This window comes from Genypterus blacodes, unplaced genomic scaffold, assembly GCF_046128005.1.
Source record: "Genypterus blacodes isolate CSIRO-AG114 ecotype Tasmania unplaced genomic scaffold, CSIRO-AGI_Gbla_v1 ptg000056l_1, whole genome shotgun sequence".
Taxonomy (NCBI): domain Eukaryota; kingdom Metazoa; phylum Chordata; class Actinopteri; order Ophidiiformes; family Ophidiidae; genus Genypterus; species Genypterus blacodes.
The window spans coordinates 715,407-737,633 of record NW_027466868.1 but is presented as its reverse complement, the minus strand read 5'-3'; the positions used below and the strand labels follow the sequence as shown (position 1 = coordinate 737,633).

The following is a 22,227-nucleotide window of genomic DNA, read 5'->3' as shown; positions in this document are numbered from 1 at the left end:
ATGTGTGATCCATATTCAAAGTAGTGTGATGTGTTTCTCCAGGGAGCCACTTTCTTTTCTCACACTCAGTTGTGGCTGTGTGCCTTATAGGTGTTGTTGTCGGGGAAAGCTCAACACCAAAAGAGGAAAGAGAACCCTCATTTTTTGGATCAAACAACCTAACTAGTTGTATGGATCCATTGTCGTACGAACACACCAACCAGTGCATGACATCACTGCTTCTTACAATGTTTGAATTGTTTTTATCAGTTTTATCTGATTTGAATCTGCAGTCATTAGCAAAATCATCTGATCTCTTCTCTCGTGCTTCCTGGGTTTGATGGTGGCGTGCAGCTGTGTTCACCTCCCACTCTTTGATTTAGCTGTAGACTTGCACAAATGTAAAGAAATGTAGGATTACTGTTCAGGCGATGCAGGAAATGAAACGTTCATCTGAGAACAAAAGGAGGTCGGAGCGTCGTCTTCCTGTTGGATTGTTTGTTGTTTGGCACACCCGGGTCGCAGTTTGGTGAAATTCTGATTTTTCTAGGGTCATTAAACTGGCAGTGGAAACTTTAGACCAATGCCTAAAAGTGGATTGATAGTTTCTGTGGTGTTCAGTTTGGGCTTTTGGATGAGGAAATAGTCCCCTGAGATTCGATTCGAGGCCAATTTGCGATCACTGTTCTTTTCCAAAACCATCTGGTGCAGCGACTTGTCCAGCGATCAGAACCCGGCGTGTCTGTTTTTAGCAGCTTTTCGCCTCTGGGCTCTGACCTATAAGTCGAAGCCTGCCGCCCTGTGTTAATGTGTGATCCCGCTGATTAAACACTTCTGTCATTTTGACGGATCTCACACGTCAAGCCAGGCAGCCGAGTGCGATCCTGCACCATCTGGATTCAAACCAGGACTTCGTATAGAATCAGGCAAAAAGTAAAGGAGTGTGAAGGAGCAACTATACGTGTTGAAGAATGTCTCCCTCTCTCTCCGTCTTTCTCACTTGTCATTCTCTCTCTGTTTCTCTCCCTCTCTCTGTCTCCTGTCTGTCTCTCTCCTTGCTGTCCCTCTCTCCCTCTCCTCTCTCCCCTATCCTCCTCTCTCTCTCTCGCCCCCCTCTCTCTTCCTCTCCAGGATGACCATCAACGCTGAATGCCAGCTGCAGCTCCATAATTTCCCTATGGACGAACACTCCTGTCCTCTTGTCTTCTCCAGCTGTGAGTATATTGGCACTGACACACGTATTCACACGTGCCCACACATACACACACACACACGTACACACACATGCAAACTGCATATTGATGGCTGCATGTGCATCACCTGCTGCGATGTAAATAAAGCAGCCAAGCTCAATTTTCAGAGGGTTGTATGTATATACCAGTGAGAGATGTTCAGATTGTATAAGGACGGCTTCATCCTTCATCCAAGACGCTCTCGCCAACGACTTCAGTTAATCAATTGAGTATTTCTGAGGATGTTCAATTGGCCCGCAACAAGGTGAGATTGGATGTTGTGTGGTGAAAGGGCAATTGAGTGCAAATGGGCTCTCATAATGGCTGCACTTCCTGTGAAAGGATTTGCAGTGATAAGCCCTTTCGTCATCTTTGTTCGCGGCGGTGGACAGCTCGTCTTTGTGTCCGCAGCCAGTTAGTGTCTGAGGTGAAACCTTTGAGACGGGCCAACGATTTCACAGAAACCAAGCCGCTTTCATAAAGACTGCTCTTTTCTTCAGCTCGCTCGTAAAATATCCCAAATCGCATCCTGACTCTAAAAGCTTCTTACCTGCCGGAGGAAGCAGGAAAACAACGTGCATCTGTTTGGCAGAAACGCGCCGCCTGCCTACGAGTGACACGATCTCACAGCAGATGGTTTGCGAGATGAAGATCTGCTGTGGAAGAGGAGGCACGTCAGAGGTGACTGATCGCCTCCCTCAGTCATTTTACCAAGAATCACGGGCTGATAATGAGCCGGGCTGGGATGTTTGGGCCTCGCTCGTCATCCTCTGTCACGCACGACATCATCCGCTCCGGCTCAGGAAAGTCGTGGTGTTCTGCTCTGTTGGTGAGGTCCTGATGAAGGAGCCGCCTCTTCATCATAAAGCAAATCAGATGTTGCTACATGATGGCTGTAGCCGATTTGGAAGAACAAGGAGGACCAGTAGTGACGAGAAACTATGGATACTCAAAATTACCGGCGTGTTGGTTGTCGTGCAGATCAGGACTCTCTCTCGCTCTCTCTTTCTTTTTTCTCTCTATCTCCCTTATGCTCTCCTTCTCTCTCTCTCTCTCTCTCTCTCTCTCTCTCTCTCTCCCCCTTTCTTGCCCTCGCTCTCCCTTACTCTCTCCGTCTCCCTCACTTTCTCTCTCTCTCTCCCTTACTCTCTACCTCTCTCTCTCTCTCTCACTTAGTACTTTCTCTGTCTCCCCTACTTACTCTCTCTTCCCATCACTTACTTTCTCTCTCTCCCGTTTTCTCTCTGACTCTCTACCTTACGCTCTCTCTCTCTCTCCCTCCCTGACTTTCTTTCCCTCTCTCTCCCTTACCCTCTCTCTCTCTCCCTTACTTTCTCTGTCCCCTTACTCTCTACCTTACACTCTCTCTCTCTCCGTCTCCCTCACTTTCTCTCTCTCTCTCCCTCACTTTCTCTCTCTCCCTCACTGTCTCTTGCTCTCTCCCTTACTCTCTCTCTCTCTCTCTGTCCCTTACTCTCTCTGTCTACTTTACTCTCTCTCCCTTACTCTCTCTCTCTCCTTTACTCTCTCTGTCTACCTTACTCTCTCTCCCTTACTCTCTCTCTCTCTCCCTTACTCTCTCTGTCTACCTTACTCTCTCTCCCTTACTCTCGCTCTCGCACTCTCTCTCTCTCTCTCTCCCTTACTCTCTCTCTCTCTCCCTTACTCTCTCTGCTCTCTCTGTCTACCTTACTCTCTATCTCTCTCTCTCTCCCCCTTACTCTCTCTGTCTACCTTACTCTCTCTCCCTTACTCTCTCTGTCTACCTTACTCTCTCTCCCTTACTCTCTCTGTCTACCTTACTCTCTGTTTCTTTCCCTCTCTCTCCCTGGCATTTAAGGCGTCTCAGGCTGACTCAGGATCTCATAAAAGTCTTCCCACGATGCTTTCGGTGCATCACGATTGAAACATCCGCTTGTATCGCGTATAGATTTTCTCTTTACAGCCGTGACCTCTTGACTAATGATGCATCGCAAATGTCAGCGTATTCAAACCAAACCTCAAAGACTGTTTTTTTTATCAGATATTATTTGCCATTATACCTAAACACCACCATCAGCCGTGTCTCCCAGCTGCTTAAGCGGTCGCTGCCTCGTCAAAAGTGGCAAGTTAATCATTTCCATTCAGTGCTGGTGCGACAGCTGAGTCATACATCGAAACTTTAATGTATGTAATCAGCTGTTCCTCTCTCTCTCGCTCTCTCTCTCTCTCTCGGCCCTGCCTGGAGGCTTCGTTTGATTATCAGAAACTCCGCCGTAATCGCTGCCTTGTGAACACACACGCACACACACACACACACACACACACACAAACACACACACACACACACACACACACACACACACACACACACACACAGAGGAGTGTTCCTGATAACATAAATGAGTAAAAACAGACTTTGGAGTCATTTAAGCTTCCTTAGGAGGATCAGGAGGAAATTAGAGGCATAATCCTGAGAGCTGGTGCAGATTTCCAGGAGCCGTCTCTGACATCTATAGGTCCGCCTGTTGAAAGGACTGTCTGTTCTGCAAAAGTGTTAGAAAAGTGATTTTTCCTTTCCCCCAGAGTAAGCGGTTTTCTTCCCCCTACTTTATGCTAAATTATCTGCACGAGGCACGCTGTGTCTCAGAGGAAGGGCAGAGCCGCTCGCCTCCTCTGCCAGCATGCTCACACAGCGGCGGATAAGTGGCGTTTCCCCACTTTAAAACAACCAAATCAGCTCCGGAAAGTTTGGGAAGTGACAAAATTAGCTTAGAGAGCTTTGGCGCGAATCTTTTTAGGTGGTGGCCCTTTGAACTCTTCCAGAGGACAGAAGGTCCACACGCTGTAGAGGACAGAGTGTGTAGGTTGGAATACCTAGCACGGAATAGTTTGTAACACCTGAAACGTGTCTTGAACTCGAATCGCATTAAAATAACTTATTTTCCCAATGAATCCCAACCTTTTGCATGTTATGAAACGACTCCTGTGCCCTCAAATTACGCACCGCCGTTTATCACTTTGTTTACGGGAAAGCAGCATCGCTCGTATTCTTTCGTTCAGAACAGATGGAGGGAATATTAGAGCCGAGCCCACCAGAAGGATCGTAATTTATGGCTGCGTGTGCGAACATGTTGCTTCGGGGGGCTTTTAACAGCCTGAAACGCAGCCTGGAAGGAGATACAGGAGCGACACGACGGTAAAATACAGCCACGGGCGAAGATAATTGTGCAGAAAGGGGCGACGGAAACACGTTGGCAGTAATTTTCTAACATGTATATTGGCGTTTTGATGAAGCACCGGTCCTGCCTCTTGTGGATTTGGTGGCGGCGATCCTCCAAAATGAGCCCATTTACATAATTAGCCCGGTTTCCACTGCAGGGCCAAACGAGGCTCGCCGCTCGCTCGTTATCGCTGTCAGTCAGTCAGCGGCGGGAATCGTCTCAGCTTGTTAAGTGAGCTGGGCTTCATTTTGACAGAGTTCCCCCCCTTATGTGCGATATCAGCTTCAGAAGTGATGTTTTTACTGTGCTGCCGACGCTTTTAGTTTCAATGTTGCTACAGAAATTCAACAATAAAAGCATCAAACTCCGATCCCTGCATTGAAATCAAACACCCGGCAGCTCGAATTCGAACTCCACGTCTGATTTTCTGTTCCCTGTTTCTTGGTTCCAGACGGTTACCCTCGAGACGAGATCGTGTACAAATGGAGGAGGAACTCTGTGGAGACGTCGGACCAGAAGTACTGGAGGCTCTACCAGTTTGACTTCATGGGGCTCAGGAACACCACGGACGTGCTCACCACCACCGCGGGTAAGGACGCCGCCAACCAAAAGGTCACCAGTTGACATCTGCTGGTGATGTATCGCTCATGGAGGCACTGGCTCTGTTCCTTCTTCTGCTCCATCCTCTGTGGATCCGTGGAGGTTCTGCTTCCTCCGCCTGACCACACAGGTTAACACCTGTAAATGTAATCGCATCACGACGGCTTCTGAGCTCATAAGTATTCCCCTCAGGTGTGAAGCCAAATAGGTTTTCCACTGGCATTAATCACCGGGATTAAAGATTAAAGAGGAAGTTTAATTATTCACTGCTCTTGCTCGGGCGCTGTTATTAGGCCTCGTGTTCTTCTGTGATCTAATCCAGGCCGTTGTGCAAACAGGTGGCAGTATTTATCCCCGCCGTTGGTGCGGAGGCAAAGAGTTCTCGTTCTCTTTTGGATGCATTCACGTGAACCCTGCGAAGACAAAGGGCGACTTAATCAGGAGCGGTATGGGCGACGCAAAGGTAGAGAGGAAGAACGAGCGGTGGGGATCGTTAACCCCTGTTAACCTCATTGAGGAGGCGCGCATCATCCTCCTTGTTTGTGCCATACGGTCTTTTGTCTTCAGAGAGAGAGAGAGAGTGGGAGAGAGGGAGAGAAGAGAAAGACAAAGAGAGGGAGAGATGCTTGGATGTGCATAATGCAACCTGATTCAGCGGAACTGCTGTTCATGAATATTCAAGGTGAGGAGGAAGAGGAGGAGACCAGGGAGGGGCAGCAAATTATTCAGCCCCACAGTGGAAGTTACCGGGTTAGCACAGTGCTGGAAATCATTTAAATGTGTAAAGTGTATTGTTTATGTGACAAACAATAGATATACATATACTGTATATACAAATGCATGTTTCAAATAAAAAACAATGATCAATAAATGCAACCAATGAAGGTAAATAGTTAAATACTTTGATAAGCGATAACACGAGATCCGTCTAAGGACGCCTGGATGCTTTACGTCTTTTTGGAATCCATGTGCCGTTGGGTAAACAGAGCAGCCACCTTTGCATACCTCTGACGTCCTAATAAATGTTTCCTCCTCTCCCGCTGCATCGCCACGGTAACTTTCTGCCGAGACGACAAACCTGCACATCGACCTCATGCTGTTCAAGAAAATTAGTCTTTTTCTCTTTTATTACCTCGTGTCTCTTTGCCGGAGCGACGACGGCGACGATGATGATTAGATCCCCGGCTAAAAATAACTTATCATTAATTTACATCATGACAAACGGATGGCGGCCGCTGCGTCTCTTTCCCCCTCTCTCTCCCCCGTCTCATCCCTCAGCCCCTTGCAAACATGGGGAAGCGCGGGGACGTTTTTTTAATGAGGACAGACCGGACAGATCTCAGGCCATGCTGGCACCAGGGGACTCCCCGCACACGTCCACCACCATTACCGATTCACTCCTCTTCAAACCCTGTATGTTCAAATTCCCAAACGCTTTAGCACTTTGTTCTACAATCCAACACCGACCTCCAAAAAAACAACATCTCTCATGCACTTTTCTGCTATTGAAAAGCTTTTTGAGGCCTTGGAATTGTTCAGGTGCAGCTGTCAATCTCTCGGCTAGTTTTGTTCATGACTCACAATGCCGATACTTTATGTTCCCTCACCTGAGCCTCTTCCCGTTTGCTCTTTCGCCCGCAGTCCGGCTCAAAACTCGGACTGCGAGATTAGTTCTACGTTCTAACATTTGAACATTTTTTTGAGCCCCCCAGGTGGTCACAGAGGCTTATATACAACTTTGACTTTTAAAGTTGGACAAATGCTCAAAACCGGAGTAACCAAACATAATCAATATGGAAAATTTTCCTCATGGCGGCCAATAATAATATTAAACGTGATGTCTTCATACTCCTGCTGTATCAGTACATTGCTAGGAAGCTATATAGTGACGTTCTAACCCTAACCCTAACTCTATCAAATTTATGAGCATTTCACTTGATATACATTTTGATGCATTTTCCAGTGTGAGTAATTCCACAGGAGCCACAATTACAGCGTTCCGGCCGACTTCTTCAGCTCGTTAATGAATTCTTTTTTCCTGAGAATTTTCCCTCGCAGCTCACAAACAGAAACAAGCCTCGGCCTAACAAGTATGTGAGTGGAGGAGTGTGTGAACGCCCGAAATACACAGACGTCAGCACACCACTGCATACTGCACTATACCAACACACAGAAAGTGCATATGGGAATTTTACAAGTTTATAATTAACTTGGATAGAGAAAATGTTACACTTACATAAGGCATGTTCCATTTAACAAGAACATCACATTTACCCCAATCAGTAAATAAAACTCACAAAACTGATATATGTATAGATTTTATACCCATTTTTGCAATCCAAATACTTCATTCATTGCCGCTCTGTTGACAAAATTGTGTTTTTAGTGCATTTTCTTACAGCTAGAAAAGAAAATGTTCATAAAAACCCTTTAAATGTTCATAAAAATCAATGTTTGTCGATCTGTGTGCACTATTTTCCCTTTACTGCCATTTATTGAACAATTTGCTGTGTTCGGTCAGAACAAATCGCAAACGTGAGAAAAGCAAAACCAAGGAAAGACAGTGGAGACGGAGACAAAGCCTGAGTGGAAAATGCCGTCATTGTGATTGCGACTGTTAGAGGTTATCTTCCGTGGCATTCATTGGCGAAATCTAAAAGGAAGCTTTCACCCATACCCAAGGTTACAGAACAACAGTGAGTTTTGCTTCAAATGTCTCCCCGCCGCTGTCAATTAGAGTTTGCAATAACAAGCATCCTGGTCGGGACAAGCTGTCACTCGCCTCGTTTGTCTTCCCCTCGCACTCGGAACGTCATGCAAGTCATCAAAGTTTGTCCTTTATCTTTTCAGGCTCCTTTGAGTTTCTGTCACCTCACTCGTAACTCTGTCCGCCTGCGTTTTAATCAAATAAGAACATAAAGATTGAGGACATTGTTTCTTCCTTAAACAAAATTCAAAGCAAAACACCTCGCAAAATTTTAATTTCCAGGCGGCACTTTAAGTACCACAACTTGTACACTTACCACAGTTTGAGAAACACTGGGTTGAGGAGGTCACCTGCTACATAATGATTTTTATGGTCGATTATTACATAAAACAAGATCGACTTCTGAATTAATACGAAATCCTACATAATTAAAATTCCTTCTTTTGGCGTCCCTCAGGGCTCATTACTCGGGTCCCAACTCCTTTCATGTCATGATATAATTCTTAATAAATGATAATGTTTCTGCTTGTATCTTAACTCTTCTAGCCTCTCTTGCCATTGCTGCATTCTATGTACAGCCTGCTGCTAACGATCTCACTGTAACGCAGTGGTGTTTTGATCGTTACACAGTCTGGCTTCCAGTTAACATCCTAGCCCTCTTAATTACTCATGAGCCAGTGGTGCAGCCATAGATCCTCAGGGAAAACTGCATTCAGGATTCTACTTGGGGAAAGTTCAACAATACTGGCAAAATCCAACGTTAAAGTACTCAGTGTAAGAACAAGCCGTGAGAGGGTTGAATTATTGATGGGTACATTTTATTTTACTGCTTCAAAAGTAGCAAAAACTGGGCATAAAAGGTCATTTTGTAGACCTTGAGAGACGTTGAAATATTCAGACTTGCTTCACCAGAGTGAAGTAAATTCCTGGCCAGCGTGTTTTCCTTTACAAAACTCTTACCGTGTTGGCTGAGATCAAAGGTTTTTATTACTGCTTGCTTGATGAAAGTTCTTTATACGAAAAGTAACACGCATCATATAAACGCACATTGCCTCTCGCTCTCCCTTTCCCGCTCTCTCCCTCAGGCGACTACGTGCTGATGACGGTGTACTTCGACCTCAGCAGGAGGATGGGCTACTTTACCATCCAGACCTACATCCCGTGCATCCTCACTGTGGTCCTCTCATGGGTCTCCTTCTGGATCAAGAGCGACGCCACGCCTGCGAGGACGGCTTTAGGTACCCACAACTCCAAAAGCTTTGTTTCCCCACAACTCATCAGTCATTATGTTTTTGCATGTAAATGGAACTATTTGAAAATGTCTATACATCCCATATTTAACTGTTCCTTTTCTGTTTTTTGATGGTCGTCTTCCTTTTAATGAGTTGATTTTTGTTTTTCCTTCCACTCTGCATGCCCGCACTTAGTTCATTTGCTTTCCTGTGCTGCTTATTTCCTGTTTGAGGCAAGCTTAAAGGTAAGTCTATGGATATACATCTATATGTACAGTATATAATATGAAAATCCTGTTTGGAAGTAAACATCACCATGAGTTTACAGAGGATACAATCAGTCTAGCATGTCTGGAAGACTCGGTTTGGTTCCTGCAGCGTCTCGTCCCTCAGTTAGGTCTGTATATTTGTCCTTATGTGACGTGGCTCACTCCTCCATTGTAAATCTCGCCCGCTTGACTCGCATTGGGCAAATGGTAAAAGTTCAGCTGCACAGCACAGTGAGCAGATGAAGGCTGAGGAAGAAGAGCACATTCAGAGTCACCACACACACTGGCATAGTAATACACTTCTACACTGTAACTCATTAACCTCATCCACCCAAATGTTTTCACTTGACCCACAAATCCAAACCTCCCCCCATTGATGTCATTCCCATCAAGGCGTCGTACACAAATAACTACTTTAACGCCAGCCGGTCTCTTCTGGCCCTTCATCAGCCAATATCGCAGAAGGTTATCGGCGACGTCTCTGCGGTAATAAAGAAGTTATATTTGAGTTTTCATTATCGAGCCCTAAGCACGAAAAACTTCACTGATAGTCCGAACAATAAAGTCGTCTGGCGTTGTATCAAATTTAATAAGCAGGGATTATGAGTCAGGCATACGCAGGACCAAACTGGACCCCTTCCTCTTTTGCTGTTAATTAAACTTCCTCATCAAAAGAGATCGCGTTCCGCTCTGGCTACTCTTCGCTGTCGGGGCTGAACATGATGAGGGTCGAAGTGGCGACAGCGGAACATCAAGACAGATGACTCAAACAACACGGGGACTCCTTTGTGTTTGAAGTGATACTCAAAGTGTTACAGATTATGGCGACTTTCAGGTAATTCACCTTCCAACTGCGTCAATGACTCTGTTTTCTTGCAGCATTCTGGAGATGTTTTGTGGGGGAAATTAACCGGGTTTTCATTGGCTCTTATGATGCTGTTCAGGCTGTTATGATTTTGTGTGATTTAATTTGCAAAATACTTAGAGAAACAGATTTAGCAAATGAGTGGCAATATCTAGTTTTGTATTTCCGGTTTGGCAAGTTACCTCCCAGAAGTCTCTAGTTCGTTGGCGATCCCAAATCTGCCTCCAGTTCACAAGAAACGCGGAGAGACTTGATGGGAAACATCAGGCACTGAACTTTTCTCAAGCAGTTATTTGCTTTCTCTCTCTCTCTCTCCATCTGTCCACCTGTCTGAAAGAAACAACCACAGGCAGCAGTGGATTATGCAGGTCGCAGTAGATCAGTTTAATACCTGACCAGAGGCGGTGGGAAGCTGTAAAAACAGGCAGGGAAGAGACGCGAGCTGCACCCGTCCAGATAAACGTCCTCATTCAACTCCACAATAGGAAATCGTTGGGCCTTTTCTTCCCCGCCGCGTCGCATCTCCAAGTCGGCCCGAGAAGCGATCCCCAGGCTGAAAGGGAAGAAGGGAGATAAGATGAATGGAGAGAGGGAGAGTAAATCTGACATGAGAGAGGCACGGGGCAGAGGAGTGAAGGCTTCTGGCGTTGCAGTGGCAGGTGGAAATGTCAGAACGAGGCAGGAGATCGCTGATTGCGCTGAGGGTTGAAGGCCGAGGAAGGTGATGGTCCAGCGCCCTGCGGGGCCAGCCGCCTTGACATGCTGCGAACATGTTCCAGGTGGTATTTCCAAAGAGCTGTCACTCACACGTTACTCCCACAAAATCAGGAGGTCGGGAAGGGAGCTGGCTGGAAGTGAAGCCGAGGTTGATTCCCTGCGAGACCTCAATCTCTGCAGCTCAGATGGATTCTGACAGAGATGTTGAGGAAACCTCGGAGGAACCGCACAGAGCCGGAATCCCACCCCTGCAAAAAGCTGTGTCACTCCAGATAATTGAGGCGGATGGCGGCATCCATCAACGCCACGCCGAGTAACCCAGTGTAAAACACGCCGCCGCACACGCTCACCTCAGCTCGCACTTTCAGTCTCGCCCAGTGCAAGTCGGGTTAGCGGGGCAAGAAAGTGGAACGCCTACAGAAGAAATTGCACGGATGGATCCCTCAAGCCAGAGAATTTCCTTATGATAGCTTCTCAAAATGTGTTAGCTGACAAGATGTGGACTTGGCAGCAGCAGACACAACAAAGCGTTACAAAGCCGTACTTATGCTTGCCCAAATCCTTCTTGACCTTTAACCCGTTAAACGTCACTGCAGACACATTTCTTACTGCAAGTGAACTCAATTGAACGATGTCATGACGCAGAACTAGATTTTGATTGGCGAAGACATTTTTCAATCAAATCCGACAGTCGCAATCTGCTGAACGATGCAGAACCCAAAAGGTAAACCGTCCTGCTTTGGTGTCACCAAACGCTCCCATTCACGAAAAAACGCTGATCAGTGGGCAGACGGCGAGATGGAGACAGACGGCACCGGGACATCAGTCTCTCAACCTCCCACTGTGAAGAGACGGGGAAATGTAAATGGAGCGTTGTGTTCGCCACGGGGACCGAGCTCGCCGTGATTGATCCACTGCTTGCTGTCGCGCTTGGTGGCTCCCTGGGAAAATCTTTGGAACACAGACGACAGCAAGCAACAAAATAAAGCTTTAATCTCACATTTGCTGTTTATTTCCTATTCCTATTTATACATTAGAGTCATTCATTCCGTCTCTTTTGGGTTTCCTCTGTGAATCTCGCGAGCTGCGATAGGATTATTCAAATAAACCCACAAATAAATGCAATTCTGACTCATTACACGGAGCTTTAATGCAGTGAAACACCTTTAATTAGATTACTAAAAGTTTCCACGTGCTGCGTTTTAGCATTTATCATTGCCACGTTAATTTGGATGCATCAGCTTAATTACCATAAACAAACCCGGCACTCGCTGAGACGACTGGCAAGCCTGCGAGTTCCTACTGAGCAGCACCGGGTCAGAATGGAGGAGAAACAGAAACCACATTTGACTTTCAGCCGCACGGTTTCATGCCAGCTCGCTGAGGGATTTGAACTGTGGAGCTCAGAGATGTGTAGTCAGTGAGTTTGTTGTTATTTTATTTTGTTGTCCCATGGAGATGAATAACCTCTGTCACAAGGTCAAAAACCAAGTCAGAACCATGAGAAAAAATACAAATTTCGGAACTTGAAACAGGTGTATAGAAAAAAGAATGGTTTTGTGAATAAATTTGAAATTTAAAAGAAGTCAGGCAAAACAAATGTGATTGAAGTTGGCCCATTAAAAGTCTACTCCGCTGTAGTTGGAACAGGAGGAAAGTTCCATTTTTCCAGCTGAACTCTCCCCTGTGTAGTGGGGATGAAGAGGAGGCCACTCTCCATTGATCGTTGCTCTTTTGTCCTATTTATAGAGCCTCTGCTTCATCTTCATCCCTGAACCTGTGAGGAAAAGCCAGTATGTGCGACTTTGTTAACACGATTTGGCTCACAGCCTCATTATCGCCCGGCATGTTCGAGCATCTTTTAAGGCTATTATTGAACACACACACACACACTCACAGCTGCATCAAACCTGCAGTGTGTACATACTGTTCGTATATACTGCCGGTTTCTCTACGCTGTGTGTGTGTGTGTGTGTTGCCCCCCCCCCCCCTTCTCCTCCTGTTGTGGAGCTCATGCAGGAATCATCCGGTTGCTATGGTATCATGAGCAGACAATTCCCACTAAATGAATTACACTGCAGAAACAAGACGCTCATGATGATCTTGATATGAAATAGCAACACAAACAGACGCCTGCGGGTGATTTGGGATAAAAATAACAAAACCTGTCAACACACCTGCTGCTTTTGTGGAGATGCAGAAGCAGAAAGTGCGACGCTGTGCGACGGCAGGATGAGAGTTTGTCTTTTCTTTCTTACTGACTTTTCGGGCGTGTTAAGTCTTAACGAGCGAAAAGAGAAGAGAGCAAGTCTAGACGATTGCTAGACCAGAGGAGGTGGCTGGAAATAGACGGGGGAGCAACTCGTCTCTATGGAAACGGCGGGCGAAAAAACAGCGGCGCCACACACAATGCCATGAAAGGCATGTGGGAGACGGGGGATGAAAGAGACGAGGGGAGAGAGGGAGAGATGAAGGGAGGGGGGCATGTTTACATGTCGCGGGGAAACACATCGATGCCCCTGGTGGACATTAGTGTCGCTGGCTTCATCTCGCTTTTGGTGAAAGAATCGATTTCGCACGGTCGCCTTAGGGAATCATTTCTCAAAAATGACATCCGACATCCAAACACGGGACAATTAAGAGTGAAACCCAGTCAGAATGCTAACGAGCCCCGTTACCACAAGCAGCCCTTACTCTTATTCCCGAAGAGACACTTTGGCTATTTTAACACACGACTTTTCTCTAGAGATCAAAGTTTTACTGAGTTAATTTCTGGATATTCTCTTATTTCTTAATAGACGAAAAGACTCATTTTTAATTTCTCTCTATCCATTTTTATACATGGCTGAACAGATTGTGAAAAGCACTTTGAGTTATCTCCTACGTGAAATCTGCAGCATGCATCAATTTGCCTCACATGTTTTATAATTTCATGCTCTGGTGTTCTACAACCAAATGAAAGTTATTTATTTATTATGAGTCCGAAGTTTTGCTGTCACACATGCTCGAGTTCTGATCATGTGAAATCTGTACATTAACACAACTTTCTTCTTCTCTGGGAGCCTCTCAACTTTGCAAATCGATTTGCGACGCTCAATCTTATCGCGTTTCTCGATCTTTGAGAAAAGGGAAAAGATAAAAACACGAAAGGGAAGAATCAGAGAGAGGACATAAAAGTAATAATTGGATTATTCAAAGCATTCTGAGGAAATTAAATCGGATAAACCAAACGCTTACGGCAGCAGTTTCGTGCCAGTGAAGAGCGCAGACACAGGACCGACGCCCCCAGAAGACCCCATTAACCACGATTAATGACCTGAGTGAATGTTGACCAAGACCATTGAGCAATCGGTCATTCGCTCACTCTTGGTAAGGTTTTGGCCCCGCAGCAGCAAACCTAAGAATGCGTTTGATCCCCAGGTATCACCACCGTGCTGACCATGACCACGCTGAGCACCGTGGCCAGGAACTCGCTGCCCCGGGTGTCGTACGTGACGGCCATGGATCTGTTCGTCACCGTCTGCTTCCTATTTGTCTTCGCCGCCATGATCGAATACGCCATGCTCAACTACTACTCCTACATCGTGCGGAGGCCCCCGGCCAAGACGCAGCGAATGGTAAGACGTTGTCTTCACCGTATTCAAAATCCACTTATTCTGGATCAGCTGCCAGTCAGTACATTACATTACATTACATTACGATAATTTGGCAGACGCTTTTATCCAAAGCGACTTACATTACATTACCACCCTTCGCAGAGGGGGGAGCACTTCAGGGTTCGGTGCCTTGCTCAGGGGCACCTCGGCAGGGGCTCGAACCGGCAACCCTCCGGTTCCCAAGCGGAAGCACTACCCACTACCCACTGAGCCACTGCCTCCCCACGTATAATACTAGCAAGTAATACAATAAGAAACTTTGGGTCGGATTTTCCGCCAGGCTGGAAGAAGTAATGTTGGTATTTTAAACCACATATAAAGTTTCTGCTGCAGCTGCTTTTCACCACAAAACTGTCAGAGAAAGTTACTTCAGCCGTCAATCAAACATGCTGCTATTAGTACAAAAAGCGTCCAAATCAAGGTGAAAGTCAACTGCAGCCACTCGACAACACGTTGCTGCCCAATTAGGTAATGGCAGTGCACCCCAGTCACCTGATTGTCCGAGTGTTACTTTAAAAGCTTTTCAGACCTGTCAGGAATCAAAGTTTCAAAAAAGAAATGACACATTCTCGTATCGTTTTTTGCGGTGAATCATAAAGCAACAACGTAAACACAGGAATTAAAGTGTCGGGCGCCTCACCTGTAGAAAGTAGAAAGTAACCAAGCAAGTAACCCAGAAAAGCAACCACAAGAAAAGATTTGCCTTCCCCTTTTTAAGGCGGTAATTACTAAAAGCCACTCAACAGGCTTTAACCCTCGAAACCCTTTGAGTATTAAAAGACCAACGTAATCTTTTTTGATCGTCAGAAACCATAAAAGCCACACTGTTGGCAGATATTTCACTTGATTCTTTAACAATCTTCAAAAACTTGTATGTGGATGACTGTGTGGTGTGTTTGACTGTACGTGTGTCTTTGTGAACTCGTGCACATCGGAAACAATCTCTCAGAAGCTTTCTTAATGTGCTGCGTGGGAGGATTCAAGCCTCACTCCTGCCACGAATGCTTTAATGGGAGCGCTCGCACTTCTACTTAGACTCGAGTAAGCCGCTTCCACCGCTGCTGCTGCCGCCATCCCCTCCCTCTTCATCATTCCCTGCCAGCGTACATTCGCTGTATTTTGGCTGGTCCGTCTTAGGGGAAGCCTCAAATGTTCCCCCCCCCCTTCATGTGGTCCCTTTGTGCCACCCACTCGCTTGAGTCTCTCTCTCTCTCTCTCTCGCTCTCACTCTCTCTGCGCACGAGAACCTCTACATATTTAAGTCTCTCTCTCTCTCTCTCTCTCACTCTCTCTCTCTCTGTCTCTCTCTCTCTCCCGCTCGCCTCCCACACTCCCTGTACTAGCAGAAAAGAGGAGAGAGAGCTGGAAAAGGACTGGTGCAAAGACCTGAGTACAATTAATCTTAGCCCCACAATGCTCTGCAAAGTTCTGGGAGAAAAGTCCCAGCAGGTGAAATAACATCTTTCAGGAAATAATCGGAACCTTTCACCCCCGACAGGAAAAACGGATTCGACCCACCTTTCACTCGCAGACCCATTTTGGTGTTTGGGTTTTGTGATTTTCTTGTATAATAGGTAGGGGGGTTGAGGGAGTTATTCAGCACTGTGATGCATTAGCAAGCACGCCGGAGTCAAAGCACAAAGAGTTTCTTTACCGAAGAGCCCTGTTTGGGGTTTTTTCTTTATCAGCCACAGTGGCAGAGCCCCACAACAGCAGAGGCACAGACACCAATCTCTCCAGGTAACACACTTCATTAACCGGTCCGAGTCGAGTGCAAAGCAGAAGTGGATGGGGCATAAAACAGAAGTGGGGTAGAATAATGGAGAATGCCTGCTGCCAGCCAGTGGCTTCTCAGCCGACTGAGGATAAACGGGAACAACACAGCAAATGTGATTTATGTGTGGCACCATCATTTCTGCTCATTCATTAAGCTCCCCTTATGTTTGAGGATGCGTTTGTCCGATGAGTTCTTCATTTGCACTCCATCTTGAACATTCCAAGTATGACAATGGCTGGTGAATTATTGAAAAAAACTGGTTTAGTTTCTGAAGCCAACAATAAAAATAAACTCTGTGTACTCGTAATTCCTTCCTCTAATTTTCGTCTAAAGGTTTGCATAAGTTGAATTATTTCAAAATGTTCTATTTAAATAAAGTGACTAATCAACTGAACGGCTTAATTGTGTGAGGCAAATACAGTTTACAAAATCACCCAGATTTCACACATACACGCACAAATTGACAGTGAAATTACCTCAACAAAGTCAACTCTACTTTGTGCAGGAGACGAGGAAAATACAAAGATCTCTCTCCATCCCAGAGCAGAATTAATTCAGCCCTCCTCCGCGCCTTTCATTTATAATTCATCCACTGTCGCTTTCTCTGTCATAGGCCTACGCATCCCTCAACATGGATCGCGACCCTCGGTTGATGATGCCCATGGGCAACTCCCTCTTCTGGCACGACTACGACGACAACTGCCTGTACGAGTGCCTGGACGGGAAAGACTGCAAGAGCTTCTTCTGCTGCTACGAGGAGTGTAAAGAGGGCGGCTGGAGGAAAGGCCGGATCCACGTCAACATCAGCGAGCTGGATTCCTACTCCCGGGTTTTCTTCCCCACCTCCTTCTTGCTCTTCAACATCGTCTACTGGGTCAGCTACCTCTACCTCTAGTCAGTCCCGGGCCGCGATCAGTGGGTCTGCTGAAACAGTCTGTGGCTTCGTGACGCGGCTTGCCTTGACGTGGATGGTGGCTTTGCTATGTGGGAATTGTGAAAACGTGCTACGTTCGATCGTGGTGTGACTGGAAAAAAAAAAATAAAAATCCGACGAAACGATTCGGTTGGCGATGTTGCTGTGGTAAGCAGTAAAAAGGACGCAATACCTTGAGAAGGTCGGGATATTGGTTCTCCGGTGTCGGAATAATGAGGTCTTCAAGAATAAAATGCTCAGCAGCAGAACAGCAAGCGAAAGGACACAGTTATGACTCAGAAACCAAACAACATACAGCTGTGACTCACAGGAGACACTAAGGGGACGTGGTTGCGTTGCTGAATCGTGGTCGACGAGATGGCGAAGCACCCATAGTGCCTTCTTTAGAAAGGGTGCGGCACCGTGAGACGCAGCTTGAGAGTCCCCCCACCCACCAACCCACCCACTTCATCTTTATTACCTCATCCATCACACCACCGCCGCATGCTGAGCTGTTTATTCTTTGACAAAAACAAACCACCGGAGACGTTTAAAAGTACAACCCGCCGTTAATTTTGTAGCACATTAGTTTTAGTTGGGACTCTAGGATTAGCTACACTTTCTACTATCAGTGATGCTTTCTTTACATTATCAATGGAATTAGTTGTGTTGTCACCGCAAGTCTACGAGTTCACACATCAGTTGTTACTTGTTCGGTAGAAGTTTGTGTCCCGGCAGTGGTTGTTTGGTAAAATCCCGTCTATTCAGTCAGTGAGCTTCGTTCTTAACACTTTATGAGCAGATGGTGCAAGATTTGTAGTGGATTTGGTTGAAGGCTGGGCTGAGTTATACAGCATATGTATAAGAACAGCATAAATACATACTAATCATATTAATGTCATCCTCAGGCTTATGTACTGTATGTTACAGAACATGAATAATGAATGAGGGTGAGACCAAAGCAGGTTACCTTCCTGATTATGTCAAGACAGATGGCAAACCTGTAATGAAATTTTATTTACTTTACACTTCTACACCCACGTTATTTCAATGCAATATGGATTATAGTCGTGGGTCACAGCCTCCAAATCTGAGGCTGGAAAGACAATGGAGCCGAGGGAACGACTTCAAGTATCTTGCAGTCCAGGGTGAAACTGAAGGAATTAGATTGAGTACAAACAAGGAAATTGAGTCATGGGGGACTCTACACAGGCCAAAAAAAGTTCCTGGCACTCAAGACGCAGTGATGAAATCTCCGTCCTCGTTCTTTGTCTTTTCTACTTCTGATCATTACGACTGGCTAATAATATTTGGACCAATTACAGCCAGAGGGAAGTATAGAGGCCATATTGTTCACCAAACCTTGCTTGTGTTTGGGCATTGGGAGCCTCCTGTGCCGTGTCCTCTCCCTCTGGGAAAACGACTTGAATCGGGTGGTTGGGAGGAAACAAGATGTGTCCTGGAGTTTAACGAAGCCAGAGAGCGGCACAGTGTGGGCACAGCTGCTTTTACTGTTACAAGTTACTGTACCAACTCGGAACATGGAGAGTATACGCTGACCATCAGAAGTAGAAAAGACATAAATGTATTGACTACATAGTACGAAGCGTTCTAAGACGTCTTTTGATGTTGAAGCCTTACCCTGGTGATTTTTCAAAATATCTACAACTTGTAAGTATTGGGAGTAAGGCTTTAACTGGGACCTTTAGGGATGAGGAGAGGTGAGTCCTTTGTGTTTGGGCACCTTCTCAGGATGTCTCTATTCCAGACAGGTCCAGCTAGGAGGAGAACATGGTGCAGAGGGATTATGTATCCTATCTGACCAGATGAATGTATTGGGATTCTCCTAGTGGATGGTAGCTAGAGAGAGAGAGAGAGAGATCTTGATCCAATTTGCTTGGCATGCTGCTTGCAAGACGTGGATCCAGATGAGTGGTTGTAAATGGATGGATCTATTTTAGTTCCTAAGATCTAGAAGTCAAGACACAGGCTCCGACATAAAACAAACAAACCCACGCGGCCTCTTTGCTTTACATCAGCAGCGACTCTATACAGCTTCCAAAGCCGAAAGCTCCAGTGTATAAAATTGGCATCTCCATGAAAGCTTCAGTTTTCCAAGTTTATGGAATTTCTGATGACCCAAAGTCGTATCCTGTCATCCCCAGCCGGTGATGATAGCTGGTGCTGTAACATAGTTTCTATTTATTGTGATATTCCATACAGCCCCCCCCACACACACACATAGAAGCTGATGAAAAATGGATAGTCCCAGATGGTCGTTGAGGACTGTTGATGGAGTCCCGCAAACCCTCACACATGTAAAATTGATGCCACGTACGGACATCAGGGAGGGAGAGGAAGGACGCACAAACAGAACGATGGGCGCTTTGGGTTTTCTTTCCTGTTCTATGGCGTTTTCTGCAGTAGTTTGGCTTTGTAGAACAATCAACCCCCTTCTCCCCCCCTCTCCCCAATGCACCCACTTTTTTCCTGGTATTTGTATGTTGGAAAAGCTTTTATGTACGATGCATCTAATTAATGTTTCTATTTTCATACAGTTATATATGGAATGTACGTTAGGCCAGTAGCGAGGCCGGAGTCGATCTGCTTGTCGGTTCAGTCGGTTCAAAGAGCCCTAATTGAGTTTAGATTTAAGGGTCTTGCATATTCATGTGGACCTCAGGATGCCGTGGCGTCCCGTCCGCAGGCTTGTAAATGCGAATTAAATCGCCTCGTGTAACAGCGGAGAGGTCGTTACCCCCAAGTACTTACTGAGTGAATTCGCTAGACGTCTGGATTTTCATTAGATTTAAGTAAACTTCTTATCTCTGAACTGACTGAATTGATCAGAACTTGGCCCACGCTGAAGTAAACTCTCGTCACCTCTGATATTTCTACACTTTATAAGTGTCTTAGTCCGTTGAGATACTTCAATAAACAAAACCACTATTTTCTACGTCTTGATGAATCACCTGTGTGTTTCAGCTGATTGGGACCTGTGTTTATAAAGCCTCCTTACGAGTTTGAGTACTCACCCAGGATCAGGAATGGCGGCGCCGGCAGACAAATTAATCAGTTGAAGTGGAAGCTTTTAGAAACCCTCGGATCAGGGATGAAGTCATACATGCATAATGAACTCGAACATCTCCTCCAAAGATCTCATCAGCCCTTGAAAACAGTTAGGATTACATACATCGGTCATTACGATTACACGCGTCTGCCTGCTGCCGCCGCCTCACACGTCGCGAATCACTCACGCTAATTGTCGGCGGGGTCTCTGGAGGGCGGGGCTACATGGAAGCCATTCCCCATCTTGGATCCGAACTCCTGGGGAGGACACTTTATGAAAACAGGATCAAGAGTGAATATAAGTATCTTTTTTCTAGTTCGTGGTACGTTGCTTACATTAATAAAATAATGTTTTGGTCAAGAGCTCAACTCTCAATGTGTTTTTGTGCAAGAATGAATGTTTTGATGCCCACAAAAGTCAGATACAGTTCAGCTCCGATCCAGGAGAAACATTAGGCCAAAACAATCTCGTCACCAAAGACGGACTGGTGACTGGAAAGTTTTTAGCCATCTACATCTGAATCAAAGAATCCTCAGGTTAAGGTTTTAGGGCTATTTAAATTGCTGCTACAGCTCCTCTACAAATTTCCTGATTCAGTCCAATCTGTCCAGCCTCCACTTTATTATTAAGATCGATCAGATTTGATGGCGAAAGTGACGCCGATGCTGGAAACAGATGCTTTTGGCTGAACTACCGAGGGATTTAAAGACAGAAATCTGGGCTCCATGAATCAGCTGTTGACAACAGGACGCCGGGCTTCACACTGAAGTTTGCTTCGACATTGTAAGTCTTTTAAGTTTCTCAAAATGACGCTGTGTGTGTGTGTGTGTGTGACAAAATGCTTTTCTGATTTCTGTAGCTTTGCCTGTAAATTGAGGATGGAGGAATTTCTCTCTCTTTCTCTTTCTCTGTCTCTGTCTCTTTCTCTTTCTCTTTCTCTTCTCTCTCTGTCTGAAATGTGTTCACAAGACTGGAAGTAAGTTTTGATGATTTTATGCAGTGTATAGAAATGCTCATGTTACATCTCATCTGTTATCATTTCTAGTCCAAATTACAGTAAACCCATATTGCTTCTTGTTAAATCAGATATCACTTCACAAAATGAAATAAAATAAATGTGCTGGGTGATGTTCATGCTGAAAGTCTAAAGCCCTAATGACAGCTGCTTAGACTTTAGATTATCTTTTAAAATAATCATTTGGTTCTGAATTTGGGGGCATTTTGCATAATTCCAGCCGCATTTATTCGTCAGTTTATCCCAAAAAGGTGGCGTCTTTATCCCATCGTACCTGAGGGAAGCTGTAAAATGCGTTGCCAAACCTTTGAATGACAGCCTGAGGCGGTTTCCTAGCATCATGGTCTTGGCAGCAGAGTTTGGTTAGTGTGCAGGAGGTGCAGCCCGACTCTGACCCTCTATAAAACACTTAACGCTCTCTATAGAGGTGATCATTACAGTGGCGTCTGCATAATCAGGCCTTTAATTGAGCCGAGTGCAATCCTCTTCGTGACGTACATAACCTTTCAGTACACAAATTAAATTTACATTTATATACAACAGAGAGGAGGGTCACACGGCTCCTCCGGTTCATGGTAACCATGCAACTAACATTCACAAACGGATGTGTGAGCACGCCGCTGCTTCAAACCGTGTTTACTGACCCAGATTCACGCAAGCGGTAGAGTTAGATAGAGAGAGGGAGAAAGAGAGAGAGAGAGAAGGAGAGGGGGAACGGCGAGGTGAAGGCGAGATGTCACACTATACACAGAGGGTATGGAGAGAAAAATCACTTATGATGTAAAAAATGGAGACATCAGCATGTGTGCGTGTGTAAGAGTGTGAGTGTGTGTCTGTGCATGTTTGTGTGAGGATTTTACTCATGAGCACACACATCCCTGTAAAGTGACAGCTTTGCTTCCAAGAAGAATAACCCCTATAAGAAAACCTGTAGGGAATCAATGTGTGTGTGCGTGTGTGTGTGTGTGCGTGTGTTCATGCGTGACGGCTTG

General features: G+C 45.7%; 1 protein-coding gene across 1 annotated transcript in view; it reads left to right on the top strand.

The window, feature by feature from the left end:
• The window catches only part of LOC143002424 (gamma-aminobutyric acid receptor subunit gamma-3-like), a 51,238-nt gene extending 30,693 nt beyond the window's left edge, over nucleotides 1-20,545 (top strand). Inside the window, exons 6-10 of the mRNA XM_076152513.1 lie at nucleotides 1,111-1,193; nucleotides 4,866-5,003; nucleotides 8,807-8,959; nucleotides 14,225-14,421; nucleotides 16,851-20,545. Of these exons, the coding sequence (XP_076008628.1) occupies nucleotides 1,111-1,193; nucleotides 4,866-5,003; nucleotides 8,807-8,959; nucleotides 14,225-14,421; nucleotides 16,851-17,132 (853 nt within the window). The 3' untranslated portion in view covers nucleotides 17,133-20,545. The remainder of the gene's footprint in view (nucleotides 1-1,110; nucleotides 1,194-4,865; nucleotides 5,004-8,806; nucleotides 8,960-14,224; nucleotides 14,422-16,850) is intronic.
• The last annotated feature ends 1,682 nt before the right edge of the window (nucleotides 20,546-22,227 follow it).